The sequence below is a fragment of the Lepeophtheirus salmonis genome, chromosome 7 (assembly GCF_016086655.4).
Source record: "Lepeophtheirus salmonis chromosome 7, UVic_Lsal_1.4, whole genome shotgun sequence".
NCBI lineage: Eukaryota > Metazoa > Arthropoda > Copepoda > Siphonostomatoida > Caligidae > Lepeophtheirus > Lepeophtheirus salmonis.
Window position 1 is genome coordinate 2,012,581 of NC_052137.2, and position 14,513 is coordinate 2,027,093.

Consider the following 14,513-nt stretch of genomic DNA (forward strand, 5'->3'; position numbering starts at 1 on the left):
ATGCATTCGCAATTTTTATAAATAAAATCATTAAATATGAATTTGACTATTAATTCTCATAGATTAAAATAAAATAAAATGAAAAGCAACTAAATGGTTTTTACACTCATAGAGAGTGTCATAGTAGCAAAGGGGACCTCTGCGTTCAAACACATGATTTTGCGGTGGATTGGGTTTTCATAGTATTCACCTAGAGGTAAAGTCAAGGTACCAAAATGGAAGTCTGATTCATCTTTCACGTTTATTAAAACAGACTTGTCTTTGAAGTCATCCCCGCATTTCAAAGTTCTCCCATAGTTAAAATCTGGGTGAGGAGTGTCCTTCTTCACACTCGTTCTAAATTTAAAATCCTCGAAATTCAATTCACAATAAGCATTTGCACAACCCTCGGGACTCTCTTGAAGGAGTAAATTATTGCAGGAATATATATAAAGAGTTATAATAACTTTGGAAGGCCCTTCATAGCCCGTCTGAGACGCACCACTTCCTAAAGGCATCCAACGCATTGACAAAGTCAATTGCCCCCTAAAATGAAATGAGTGTACATTATAAAATATTGAAAAACTACTATATTGTAGCTATTATATTACTGGATATCATATTTCGTTTTCTTAAATTCGTTGGTCAAAAGATCCTCTGTGATCATAACTTCCCCTCCGTCATGCTCAAACCTGTTTTCCAAATTAATTATTACTTCGCCCAAAAATTCATCCTGCGTGAGGGTGTCTTCATCATATAACTCCACTCTCAATTGATGTCCGTTCAATTTTTCGATGAGGAACTCATACCACACAACCTCCTCTTCCCACGATGGTTCTGTGGTATTTTTAATGACAGCACTTGTAACATCCTCAGCGCCAAGTATGATCTTTGCAAAAGTGTCTGGTTTCTCTTGTCCAATAAGAGATCTAATAATACCTCCTTTTGTGGGTAGTCCTTCAGCAAGGTTCAGCTTAACAGCTAGCATACCAGATGGAGAAAATGCCTTGTACAACATGGGATCCACACCAGTGGATAATTGAAATGAATCTGGAAGAGGGGGAAAAATATTTTTTAGTCTCGATTCTACTAGAGTAAAACCTTGAGAATACTTGCATTTATTTGGATATACAATTTTCCTTTTAATAGTCTCATATAACTCCTTCCTAATCTTATTCCGGATGATTGGCCAATCGCATACTTCAGCAATCCCTTCCAAATCAAAATATAAGTGAGGGACATCAAGCAACATGATTTGGGCCCCGCCAACGAAGAAGGGCAACGCTTTTTTTGTCAACGGCTTTAACACAACTCTACCTCGCCCTGTCATAATAAGATCCTTGATCCCACTAGTGATTCCTAGCAGACTAACTTTGATATCACAATTTCCAGCATATTTAAAATCACAGTCAACAATTAGGGAAGATTCAGGCTCACTTTTTGCTCTAGTATGAGTTTTAATATTACTAAACTCTGGACTGATTGTACCCAAATCAACTTTCACAAAATTAAAATCTTTTGGAAGCCCATGAGAGGATAAAATCCCTTGAAAAATAGGCTCGACAATGTTGTGGAGAAAGTCTCCAACATATTCATTAGCGCTGAAAAGAAATGAAGGTTTTATTTTTTATTTTTCCATGGAGTTGGATGCAGTTTTAAATATTATATTATTAATCAAACTTATGACTCAAAACTGAAACTATGAAATAATTATAAATTAATGCAGATTAAAATTTAAAAAATAAAAGTTGAATAAGTAGTATCTTGGGCACCTTGGTATTAATTGCTGAACTATGGATTGGGGTAAATCAAGTTCCTCATTGGTTTGAACCATTTTGAATGTTTAAAAACTGTAAATGAGAGGTCGAGGGCACAGTCTGATCCAATACAAAAAATATAACTGATCCGTTTTATTATTCACAAAATGTTTTTAGAATATGAATTTTGAAAGTACATGATGTTATTTCATATCCAGACAAGAAGTTAAAAGACTTAACTTCAGAAAGAACAAACAATTGAGTATATTACACTATATTAACATATAGCAGAATTGGAGACTTTGAACTCGAAATTTGCGACTCAACTTGGACTTGACTCGATATTTTTTAAGACTTGCAACTCTACTTAATCTCATAATCACAGCTTCAAGATTTGACTTGGACTCGATAGCTAATATGCGTGACTTGGCTTCGACTCGAAAGCTATTCTGTATTGAGAGCCTTAACCCACTATGGACCCTATATGATGAGTATGACTTGAAATAACCTAAAAATTAATTTGAGGACTCAAAGAAAATATTTAAGGACTTTGTCTTGTAAGGAAAGTCTCAACTTGGACTTACATTATAATGACCCCGCTTCCCCCATCTCTCATACATAGTTCAAAACAAATTATAACTTTTATGGAATGATATAATTGTATACCTAATCATTAACAGATTCTTTGTAATTCCTTAAAACAAAAATAAAACAATTCCGTCTATCAATAAATTCATTTCCTGTGAACTCCAATTCTACATAGTATATTTATATATTAAGTATATTCATATAAAAGCTGATAAATAGTTAATTGTCTCAAATGATCAGTCGAGCCATGAATGAAGACTACATTACAGTGGAAGTGTTAGGCTCAGACTATGAGAATCAGTGGGATTTGCTTGCAGGAGTGTATAAATTTAGGGTTTCCACCTTTTTAAAAAGTCTTGTATTTGAATCCAAAGAAAAAAGAGTGACCATTGATCGTTCTCTAATAAAAGACTATGGAATCAGATCAATCAATAAGTATATGAAATAAAACTGAGCAACCTAACTAGTCTACTATAATAAACAAATTGTTATTTTCTCAGGCGAAAATATTATTTCTTCTGCCTTGGGAGTAGGAGCCCCTTTGGTAAGGGGGAAATTATCCTTAATAGTTTTGATTTTGATTTGGATGAATTTAACAATTATGTTCGTACACACATTAAGACAACTTCAAAAGTAAGTCGTTCTATCTTTTCCACATATATTGTATTTATATTATGTCTTGTACAAGTTGTTATAATTTATACGTCTTATTACGCTTTATTTAATTACATCATCACTCATTTTAATTACCAACTACCTGGATTTATCCATTTGGTTGTTTTTTATTTACGAATAATAAAATAACTAAGGGGCTTTGATTCTAATAATGTGACACAGAATACTACTAAGTAATTTTCATAAAAAAGATCAAAAATTACAGCATTAATATATCGAGCATCCATGGAATATTCAATTATTGCATTATCCTCACCACAAGTCCAATTTTCTTTTACAAATTGAAATTAGAACTTGCACAAAATCGTAACTTGTACATTACATATAAATACAAACGGGGGGGGGGGGTGAAATGATTATAATAATTTTCTTAATTAACAAGTAGAATAATGATAATTTGCAGGCTCTATCACTCCATGCTAACAAAAGTTTAAGCTTAAAACGATCAGTTTCTCGAAAAAATGGAAGAATTAAGTCAAGAACAAGTTCAGAATCTGATGTTACCAAACAAGTTTCCAATTTATCCAAACTGTTTTCAAAATTGTTTAAGAGCAAAAAAGATAGGAAGAAAAAATTGTTGAAGGATAGGTAATAGTACTGAGAGTTAAAATACCCATGGAAATGTTGTGTTTTCTATAACTTTAGGGATTCGTTGACATCTAAAGAGGATTACTCAGTTGTTGATGAATATTCGGAAATCTTACCAAGTGGCTATAGTGGTCAAACTTATCTATGCACTTCTGAAGATTTATCGGATAGTGAATCTATGGGTCTTGTATTGCCTTCTCCTGATTTTAAGACAAAATCCTGCAAATCCTTTAAAAAAAAAAATCCTAAAAACCATCTCAAATGGCATGAACAGAATGAAATTTACTCCGAGTACGCTCCAAGTTATTTGATTCCTGTTGAGCATGAAACAAAACATGAAGTTCTTGTAAAAGAAACAGGAGATGTCTACACCCTACCAATGACAAAGAAAAAGCCAAGAACTTTGCCTAAAAAAAGTAAAATCAGGCTCAGTAAAGGCTCGAACATCGTCGATTATTATAATGAAGATTCAAGTGCGCATCTATACTATAATTGTGATAATGATTTGATTGAGGAAGAAATGTGTGATAATGAATCATAGCTAAATAAATATATATAATTTCATAATGCAAATTTATTGTTTAAACTCATAATAAATTATGATTAGTTATTATTTTAATAAAATCAATATTTTATATAATTTATGGGGAAAATATTTTCAAGTAGGGAAGACTGGGAGAGATTAAATGTCACATTAAATTTGTTAATGTGTCAGCCGCTATATTATTAATGAATTTTTTGGATATTAATGTATATAAATTAATCTTATTAATAAGCTGAAATTTATTCTCAGGATCAAGCAAATCATATATATTACATAAAATTAAACTTTATAATCCGGATACATAAAATTTCTAGATAATAAATTAAACTAGGCTTAATTTTGGGTCGAATGAAAACTGTACACGTGGTGTGTCAACATAAAATAATCTTGAACCTAAATCAAGAAGAGGAGAAAGTCCATTTTTTTTTTACATTGTCGATATATAAAGTCCAATATTAAACAGATATATTTGAGTCAATTATAGGCTTTGACTTCTAATTTGTAGGGTGAATTAAGCTACTCAATAATTCAAGCTATAGTTTATGACCTTTATTTTATTTAAGTGACTTTTATTGGCCCCAATATACCTTTTTAAATAAAATCTATTAATTTTGCATTCTTTTATTGTGATAATAAATTTGCGTTTCTTGAAAGAGTGCAATTTATGACACATCCTAAGGGTTAATAAGAATAATTTGTTTATAGAAATTGGCGATAAATTGTATCCACAGTCAAAATTTGAGAAAAATCATTCCAGCTTGATTTTGTGTTGACGGACCACAAATGAAAACATTTTGAGAAAATATAAAGTTTGACGATTTCCCCTATTCATTATTAGGCGTTGAATAAATTGAGAGGGGAGTAAGGTTTTTTTTAACAACAAGGAAATTGTAGGGCAAACAGAGCAGATTTATTAATTAACTCTCTCTTTTTGGTGACGTCATTGGGGGCATTTCTTTGGGTAAATGTAATTCAAAAAAGTAATAAATGTAGTAATTTAATTTTTTCCACAATTGAATCCTTATTTATTTACGCTATATTTAGATTTTTAAATTATTCTCCATCGTTATACTCTAATATTTAGGATCCCAATGACGTCATTCGTTAAACTAATTTATTTCGAGTGAACTCACTGAAAATCGTTGCTGGCTAGCCTTGTTATTGTTTTTTAAGAGTAATGACGTCATTACAGCTGTTGATGAGTAATACACTCAAATAATATCAGCCAGCTAAAATTTGTCTATGTACGTACGATTTGTTGTCCAGAAAATTATTATTGATATTATATATTTTTTATTTATTAAAATCTAAGTTACAAAAGAAAGAAAGTATCAAGGTTTTGAGGATAGACGCTGCTAATAATCCAAGAACGAATGGGATGCCGAGGAATTATGGGCTATTGAGTGGATCTTTGGGGTTAGGAGAAGGATTTCAACGGTCCCTTTTACGGGTATTGCTCTGAATTTCTAAATATTGTTGTTATTTGTGAATGTTAAAATAGTATTGTGATTTCTAATGATTATTTATTAGCTTCTTGACCTGGGCTATCGAGTTCGACGGGAGTTAACTCTGTTGGTGTCTGTGTCCTTGCTCCTCTCGCGCGTGTTTCTCTTTTATAATCCGGAAATCGACATTACCCTCGAGATTCTAGAGGAAGAAGTGGAAGAGGACTACAACAACTCCGTGTCTGGGTAAAGACGCACACACAAAATGATGGACCAATACTCTTCGCCCAAGTCCACAAGCCCTGCTCGTGGCTCCCGTTCCCCCATTGTGAGTGGAATGAACATCGCTGGGAGTGAAAGTCTGAAGCTGAGCATTGCACTCAGTGGCCAAAAGCCCACCATCATCCAAAAAGGGCCTTTCTATCTCATGAAGCAGGAACACACTCTAACCAATGAAATCACTGGTGCAACCAATTTGATGGCCTCCAAAGGTCTTGAACATTCATACTCCAAATTGACAGGTGAGAGTTTGTCTTTTCCTTCCAGTAGTTTGACTAATGCATCATTCTTCTTATTTCTAGCTAAAAAGATGAAGAACTCCCTTTCGTCCTTTCTGCAAAATCTCCCCGGTATCGTGGACACTCCTGGATCACAAGACAACAGTTCTTTACGAGGTATTATAGAGAAACCTCCTGTGTGTGGTAAGGAGCTTATGCCACTCAATCAGCTCCAGCTCGCGGGTTTTCGTTTGCATCCTGGTCCTCTTCCTGAGCAGTACAGCTGTCTCACCCAAATTGCATCCAAAAAGAAGCAAAAGCATAAGAAACATAAGCATAAAACGGGTGTTGAAACACCTGGAGAGGGGGTGGCGGTGGTAGTGTGGGTGGTGGGACAGAAGTCACTACTGGGGGAGACGTCTCTGAAGAGCGAGAACGGAAACGGGAGAAGAAGCATAAACGACATGAAAAGGATGCGGAGGATCGTAAAAAGAAAAAGAAGGAGAAGAAAAAAAAAGAAGAATAAAGACGACAAGGACTAATTAAACGTCATTTTATCTATTTTTAATGTAAATAGTTTTCATAAGAGTAATAATAATAATAATAATATAGATAACAATTTAAAAAAAAAAGAAAAAAATAATCTTTGTGATGATTTAATCTCTCTTGGATGCTCGCATGATGCTTTCATATTTTGACTTGCTAGAGTACCAGAGCATGAAAGGAACGCCCAAGGGGGGAAGTGTGATGACAGCAAATGCGATCCAGTCCAACTGTAAAATAATCGAATTTAGTTATTATCATGTGATTTAAAGTTGAATACAGAAAATATAACAATATTTAGGGATGTGAAAATTGTGTAAATCCTACTGAGTCTAAAAAGAATAGGTTGGCAACTTTGGTAGACGACATATTTGCTGACAAATATCACTATACAATCTGTAGGGCTCCTTGCTCACAAATACCTTTCAATGTTATAAATAGAGAAAATTCATAAATAATAAGAGTACTAATATCTGACAGGTTAGAAACTTTTACTTTTTGTAAATGTATGCAAACGAGTATTTCGAAAATTTTCACATCCCAAACAATAATATACCATTTTCTTCCTATATACATTTGTACTCAGAGACCGCAAAATAGGGGGAGGAGGCAAGGCTACCCCATTTTCTCTGAAGTTACAAATATAATAATATTGTGGGCAAAAAATTTATTTAAAAAAAAAAAAAAAAAAAAAAGCTATTCGCCTAATCACTTTTAAAAACAGCACGCAGTCTGGTACTAAAAAAAATCAAATTCAAGATATAATATAAGGAAAACAATCCTATTTTGATCACCTTGTCTCAAATTGCATTAACTTGGCAACGGAAGATATTTTATCATTAAGTTAACCTTGAAATAAAACTTGATTATAGATGTGAAAATTGTCAAAATCCTCATGAGAATACATTGAGCAAAAGGGGTATATATTGAAGCCTGTAAGATATTTCTTATGAATTATTCCCCACCCATTTAGAAATTTGAACGTAGTATTAGTGAGCAAGGAGTTTTCTACACTCATCGCGATTTTTTAGTCATGATCTGAAAGATGGTCCTCCACATATTATCATCTTTGACTCTTAACTAATGGCTTAAATATTCGTCAGAAGTTAGCGTTGTGTCGATCCCAAATTATTCAGCCCCGTCTTTGGACTGTCCGTTCTTTAATTTTCCTAAATATGATGGGGTGGTGGTTTATTATGGCAAATAAGATGCAAGTATTAAGAGCATTATTGCATATATCTTGCAAAAGTATGCTTGCTTTCAACATAATGCGAGCATATTAAATGATTACTCCATTATTTAATTGACTAATTAAAAAAACGGACCTTGAATCACACCCCGAGGGATGGATTTGACTTTCTTTATGGACCAACACAATAACACAATACTATCTCAAGTATAGAAAATGAAGGGGAAGTGAGTTGTCAAAGAAAAAAAGAATGTAAATTACAATGTGAGCAGAGAACTGTTTGTCATAGTTCTTAAGGGAGATAATAACTCCGTGTCCTGGATCCGAAGAGGCCCCCGTTTGAATAATATCGTCAGCCTCGTCCGAGACGCGGTATTTAACTTCGGCGGAAGTGAAGTTAAAGTATCCGAACTTCTTGGGTCTCACGACAAGAGTATGTGTGTTGTTGGAGTGAGGAGGAATGCGATCCAATTTGAAGGACGCGTGTCCACTCACTACATCAAACGAGTCCTCGGGGAAGCCCACTTCCTTCACCTGCACGTCCACGGCAGGCTGCTCACCAATGTTGTAGATCGCGTATTTCACCACAATGTCCATTCCTTCCACAAGATACTTGTTTTGGACCTAGTCGGCGCAATCAAATAATACGGGAATGGGATCATTAGAGCTTCTCAAGGACAATATCCAGGAGTCTTACCTGTTTGGAGAGGAGTAAATGCGCAGGCTTGCTTCCAGAGGCATCCTTTCCTTCCGTGGAAGACGAATAGCCTGTAAAGAGTCCTAAGACGACCATGGAATACAAGATGAGTTTCATGTTGATGGACTTGAGATCAAAACTTGGAATAAACTAACAAGTAACTAAATCTAACTCAGACGCGACTCCTTAACTTTGAGCACTTCCTTCACTCCGGCAATGACGTCACAACTCTGCCGTTTCATTTCATGTGACGTGTACTTCCCCGGATCTTCCTTTCTATCCATGATCCATCAAACATACACTCAAGGGTACCACTTGCTAAGATCCTTCCGCATTCTTTAAAATAGGCATATCTTCAACAAGGGGCCTCATCTAGGAGTATAAAACTATTTACACAGGCTCATCTTATAAACATAAGACTTTGTGGTTAAAACTCACATATATATTTTATAAAAAAGTTTCCTTAGTCTTATATAAGTAGTTGGTAATTATGAGGGAAGGCTCTACGCGCTGGATTTACAACTGGTATTTTTTTCTCTATTAAATACGTTTCTGCCTATTTTATTTTGGTTATAAAGTATAATACTATGAAGCTGTCTATACCCAATAGACTGTATAGAAACGTATTTCCATTTTATTTGCATCCTGTCCAGGAACTTAATATATATGTTTTGTACAAATTGTACAAGTTGCAATCAAAAAATGAGATGGATAATATTAAATGAAAAATTTAGACTAAATCTAATTTTATATCATATGATGATACATTTATCATATTGACATAATATAATTTATAATATATAAATAAGTATGTACAACAATGTCAGTAAACTGGGAAAGTATCAATCTATTGGAAAATAATGAGATTATGCACTTATTATATACATTTTCATAATGAGACAAGAAATTTGTGAATTAACCAATTGTCGATTAAACGGTAAAACCATGTTTTAATAATTCAATTATAATTGACTAGAAAATCATACGTAATACATTATCCAAATATGAAATTAACAGATGAGCGCAATTTTATTTCATCTATGCAGTTATAACTTAACTTATGAAATAATACTTTACTACTTAAAATAGGTAAAATATTATTATGTTTTATCACAAATCAGAAACATCAAAATGTGATAAAGTCTACTAAAACATTGGTCAGACATTCACTTAAAGAAATAAAGGACTGTGGTGAAAAGTCCCATCGTTAACTATTTTATTGCTCAAATGTGCATTTACCCAAATAAAAACTGTATGATACATACAATTTGTCTAATTATAATGAATTAAATACTAGAACCGCCAGCTCGAGAGCTCACAGCCCATTTCATCTTCGTAAACCATTGTCTAAGCTCAGTATGACTTAGTACATCTTGAAAGGCAGCGCATCCCTCAAATGAGTTTAAAGTACCGTAAAAAGAAATATCCGCTAAATCCGGGACTTCTCCGCCACCAAATGATCCACCTTTTTTCTTCACATGAGATAGATAGTTATTCACTTCGTGATATATGGCTTCCCTCACGTCATCCGGAAGTCCATGTCTTTTCTTAAGCACTTTTCCCAGAATCCACATAACGGAAGCTCCCAAGTATATAACAACTTGACGTTCAAATGTATTAAAAACATTCTTCCAATTACCCGCAGTGTCAAACCAATGAAATGCCTCTATGGACTCGGATAAACTTCGATACACGTTGGGGCTAATACGATGTACAAAAACACTATCAACCCATTTTCTCCACTTTAGTTCTTCTTTCAGATTTTTATCATTAACAGAGTCATTTTGATGCATAATAAAATACTTATTGCGAATTTCAATAGTGGATTTACCACTACTTGGGTCAGTATTTGTAACTTGTGGATAGCATTCGACTATATCTTTCAGATCTGAAAAAAAAAAAAAACCACGAAGAAAATGAAATTTTTGAATATTAAACAACGTATACTATAAGAAGTGAGTAGGTAGGGCACGATGGGGTTAAACGGGCTAACTTTTGGGTTAGAGACTTATCCAAAGAAATTGTGTAAACTTTTAAAATGTTTCATGTTTGCTTGATAGCATTACAGGTCTTAAGATATCCACCCAGGCAGCATTCATTTAAGAAGAAATAAAACCTTGAAAATTACAATTAAATGCAAAAAGTCAGGGTGCAACCCTGGGATGAAATGGTTCTACTACAGTTTTTCGTTGACTACTACAAAAAATGAATAACTTTAAAAACAAAATTATAGTTTATCTTCATCTAAAAAATCTTTGCTTTATATTTATACTAAAGTTAATTATCTTTAAATTTACCCTTTCCTATATAAGTTTATTTAAAAAAAAGAGTTATTATTTCATCTATTTTAATATAAAAAGTTAACCATATATTTTTTATTTTATTTATTTAAGCTCCAGGAACTTTAATTTGAATGTTTTTTTCCTTGTATCTTTTTTAAAGCATAAATTGCCCCCCCAAAAACATAGAATCCCTTAACACTAGAAAGGCTAAGATGTCCTTTTAACCCATTTACACTTTTGATTTTTAAATATAAGCCACAAATTTGATTTAATATATTGAAACTATTAGACTTATTAATACTCAAAATTATATGGCTAGGTTTATCAATGAGTTACAATGCACAATTCTGCTTGAAGATACGGAGAGGTTAAAAAAATCAAAAAAAAGAAGAAGACATGACTCCTACAGTTCATCAAAGAAAACCTTTTTAAAATCCATAAATTCACACACTATTCACAGAAACTTACAAATTGACAATATGATTAAGAAATTACATGACTTATTAATATATTATAATATAAAAAAATATGTAGTAAATAACAATGGCTAGGCTATATACTACTAAAGTTAGTTTGTGACGTTGGCCAATACAAGTGTTTTATAACTTCCTCGATTTGGCAATAATAAATTCGGTAATTTTATACGTCAAAATGACATCTCTGTCGTTGAATGAGGTATACACTTAGTCATTCATCTAGTATTAAATAAATTGAATGAAATTTATACAGTTTAATGGCCCATACTGTGGTCTACATTTAAATGTAAATGATATACATTTTTGAAAGGGAAAAGTAATGAAATGTGTATACTCATTTGATCCCAGTATATCTTTTTACTTACTTTTAGAAGGCTCCTTCAAATAGGTCATAAGTGCAGAAATAATCATAGTTGAATCATTGAGCTGCAAAAAGTCCCCTTGTGGAGTTTTTACCACTAAAATAGGAACCTTTTTATAGTTAGGTGACCATTTGATCTCTTTTCTAAAAACGGAATTCACCTCTACAATATCATAGCTGATGCCAAAGTAATCCAGAAAAGCCCTCACTTTACAGCAGAATGGGCATGTTGTATACTGAAAGAAGGATATTCATTATATAATTAATTAGTCTAATTTCTCCAAACTAAACCCACTTGATATAATGTGAGCTTTAATTTTGTTTTATCCTCCGGATAGCGAATCTTTATACATTTATCATTATAGGGAGGAGCCTCCGGCAAGATATGAGGGATTGGCTCTGAGTCAGGATTCATTTGAACGATCTGAGATGATTGACTTTGAGTTGGCCAAAAGTTGTATAGAGCATAGAGTCCTCCCGCAACACTCACACCCCCAAGGGCTAGTCGAGGTGAGGTACTCAATTTCGATGGCGAAGAGGAAGATGCATAGCATCTGGGGGATGTTGAAGCAAGCGGTGATGGCGGCGAGTATGCGGAGGATATCCGACCAAGAAATTTGGATAGCTTGTGATTCATTACTTCTTTTTACTGCTTATGTAATAATAGTTGTACTTAATTTCATTCAACTGATTATGTAAGCCTCATTACCATAAATTATCCACTAAAATAAATAAAATACTGTTAATTAAATTGTAGAAATAATTATATGCAGAAGTTAGAATTTCCTTACTTTATCCGGCTGTTTATTTGATAATCCAAAATAATATTTATTTCTAATTTTTAAAAATAAATCGATACACCAAAAAAATGTAGCGAGACTGACTAGAACCAGAGTGACGTCACGAGAATATTACTTATAAAAAAATAAATTTTGTAACGTACTTGTTTACATAAGTGTCCAGCTACTGTTTTCACAGGAATCAGCTGAACATATATTATGTACTTGCGTTATTAAAGGACTCTAGGGTCCTTTAATTATTATTAATCTTCGACTTATGTTATTGGTAATGATTAATTACGCTTCTAGTTATAATAGAATATAATTAATATAAAAATTTGTCAACACTTTTTTCAATATTATGTTATTTTGCCAAGGTAAAGGAAGCGCTAGTAAATTGCCATGTGTTTATACTAATTAGAGTCCACTCAACCTCTCTTTGGTAATATTTACCAAGTTTAATAGTAGTAATATCAAGAATCAGGATATTAAATTGTTCCATCTCTACAAAATATGTTACATCACTGATTTTCAGTACGTACGCACATTTTTTTTTTTGAGGGGGTCCGTCGGAATTGGTTTTGGAATTTAATTTGAAAAAAAAAAAAAATTCAAAAATCTATAGCTATTTATAAATTTTTTTAAAAATTTGTCAAAATCCACATTTGTTGATAAAAAATATGATTGTTTCCGTAGAAAATTCAACCTTTCAGTGTCTACATCGAAATTTTCTATGAAAATGATTCCAGATATCAACTCTGCTTATTAGAATTTTTCCGTCATAGAACCTTCATTGAAAGCAACTTTAGTCTTTTCTTTTGATCATTTTCCACAATAAACTTTCCGAGATTCTGAAGGAGTTGATGGTGTCAGTAGTGTAAGTCCACGTAAACAATGAACTTTCTCGATGAATTCAATCAATTTTTTTCTTGATTTATTTTGTTAATTTCCCTTTGATTCCTCACGCATTCTAAAGCAGTTTGTTGAATAATGTGGCATAGCATAGACGCTACTTGGGTAGATGAATGAAGAGGTTTGAATCCACCAAACAAATTTCTTTTCAGCCTTTCCCTGAATTTTCCTTCCGGGGGAATCTAAAATGTCTTGGTTTCCGGCAAACTTGGAATTCAAGCTCCACTAAATAATGGTCTGAAGATGGCTCAGGTCTGTAAAAAACCTTTTTGAGAGAACAGGGAAGGGGTGACTAGAGCAAAATCTATTCTTGAAGATTGTTTCCCTGCCTAAAAAACATTTGGTGTGGTCTCAATTTCTTTATGCAGTCTATAAGGTTAAATTTTATAATTAAATCATTTAAAATGGCTCTATTAGGATAATTTTTGGACGGGTTGTCTAAATTGAAATTAATATCTCCTAAAAGTATTGGAGGAGATAAATCATTTTTTTGATTGTTTATGATGGCTTGAAAGAAGACAATAGAGCGCTCATTAGGTACATGTGCATTTATAAATGAAAATTTAACGCCATTCGCAGTTATGTCTTTTTTATGCCAGTCAATTTTTTGTGAATATTCTTTCAGGCAAGTTATATCATTGAATTTATTTGTAACAAGAGTTAAAATTCCTCTTTTTGAATTAGAACCCGTAGAAAAGGAGTGAAATCTGTTAGACTGGCAGACCTCATTGACCAAAAATGAAGGGACCTGTCCTTGACTTATTTCTGCATTAGCCACCTCGTTCAACGCATCAATGTCATCCAAACTCAATATTCCCTCTCATTTTCCGGATATCCATTATTATTAGTCTGCTTTTTGGTTGCAAACAATTCCCCTTCTACGTTTTTGTCAACATTCCCTGATGATTGACTTCGTTCTTGATTTTCCACATCATTTGAGTCATAACCTCTTTCAATTCCTTTTGGTTTGGAAAGTTCACAGCTATAATCTTGATCTATTCCTCGGTTCTCATCGATATCTTTGCTCTCTTTCTCTTGACATATTTTCTTATCGAGTTCTTTGACCAATTCGGACCATTTTAAATAAGCATTTCGACTTTTTTTTTGCAAAATGACCAGTGATAAAGCATTATGCACATGTTTTAGGATGACCCGGATAACTAATTCGGGTCTTAAACCCCTTTATGGGAAGAAAATCCGG

At 33.2% G+C, this 14,513-nt stretch overlaps 5 protein-coding genes across 7 annotated transcripts; 2 read left to right on the plus strand and 3 right to left on the minus strand.

Moving 5' to 3' along the window:
* Window positions 1-12: 12 nt before the first annotated feature.
* On the minus strand, window positions 13-2,002 carry LOC121122087 (extended synaptotagmin-3). Its single transcript, XM_040717099.2, has 4 exons — window positions 1,752-2,002; window positions 1,096-1,580; window positions 591-1,029; window positions 13-525 (listed from the first exon to the last, which is right to left on the minus strand). The coding sequence occupies exons 1-4, from the start codon at window positions 1,811-1,813 to the stop codon at window positions 90-92; spliced, it is 1,422 nt and encodes a 473-aa protein (XP_040573033.1). The 5' UTR covers window positions 1,814-2,002; the 3' UTR covers window positions 13-89.
* A 525-nt stretch (window positions 2,003-2,527) lies between these two features.
* Window positions 2,528-4,227, plus strand: LOC121122089 (uncharacterized). Of its 2 annotated transcripts, none has more exons than XM_040717102.2 (4): window positions 2,528-2,759; window positions 2,825-2,957; window positions 3,385-3,587; window positions 3,645-4,227. In XM_040717102.2, the coding sequence occupies exons 1-4, from the start codon at window positions 2,557-2,559 to the stop codon at window positions 4,126-4,128; spliced, it is 1,023 nt and encodes a 340-aa protein (XP_040573036.1). In that variant the 5' UTR covers window positions 2,528-2,556; the 3' UTR covers window positions 4,129-4,227. The 2 variants fall into 2 exon arrangements, with proteins under 2 accessions (XP_040573036.1, XP_040573037.1); XM_040717103.2 differs by having other exon boundaries at window positions 2,529-2,759; window positions 3,403-3,587.
* Window positions 4,228-5,265: 1,038 nt separating this feature from the next.
* On the plus strand, window positions 5,266-6,682 carry MED19 (mediator complex subunit 19). The gene is given in 5 exon segments (XM_040717104.2): window positions 5,266-5,375; window positions 5,444-5,581; window positions 5,662-6,097; window positions 6,158-6,430; window positions 6,433-6,682. Coding segments are annotated over 3 exon segments (696 nt in total). The 5' UTR covers window positions 5,266-5,375; window positions 5,444-5,581; window positions 5,662-5,841; the 3' UTR covers window positions 6,600-6,682.
* LOC121122092 (signal sequence receptor beta) lies at window positions 6,616-8,742 on the minus strand. Its single transcript, XM_040717105.2, has 3 exons — window positions 8,503-8,742; window positions 8,067-8,429; window positions 6,616-6,846 (listed from the first exon to the last, which is right to left on the minus strand). The coding sequence occupies exons 1-3, from the start codon at window positions 8,617-8,619 to the stop codon at window positions 6,730-6,732; spliced, it is 597 nt and encodes a 198-aa protein (XP_040573039.1). The 5' UTR covers window positions 8,620-8,742; the 3' UTR covers window positions 6,616-6,729.
* A 477-nt stretch (window positions 8,743-9,219) lies between these two features.
* On the minus strand, window positions 9,220-12,836 carry Su(P) (prostaglandin E synthase Su(P)). 2 transcript variants are annotated; one of them, XM_040717100.2, is made up of 4 exons: window positions 12,413-12,836; window positions 11,917-12,343; window positions 11,626-11,857; window positions 9,220-10,390 (listed from the first exon to the last, which is right to left on the minus strand). In XM_040717100.2, exons 2-4 carry the CDS (start codon window positions 12,256-12,258, stop codon window positions 9,789-9,791), a joined length of 1,176 nt encoding a protein of 391 aa, XP_040573034.1. In that variant the 5' UTR covers window positions 12,259-12,343; window positions 12,413-12,836; the 3' UTR covers window positions 9,220-9,788. The 2 variants fall into 2 exon arrangements, with proteins under 2 accessions (XP_040573034.1, XP_040573035.1); XM_040717101.2 differs by having other exon boundaries at window positions 11,917-12,360; window positions 12,413-12,779.
* Window positions 12,837-14,513: the final 1,677 nt, after the last annotated feature.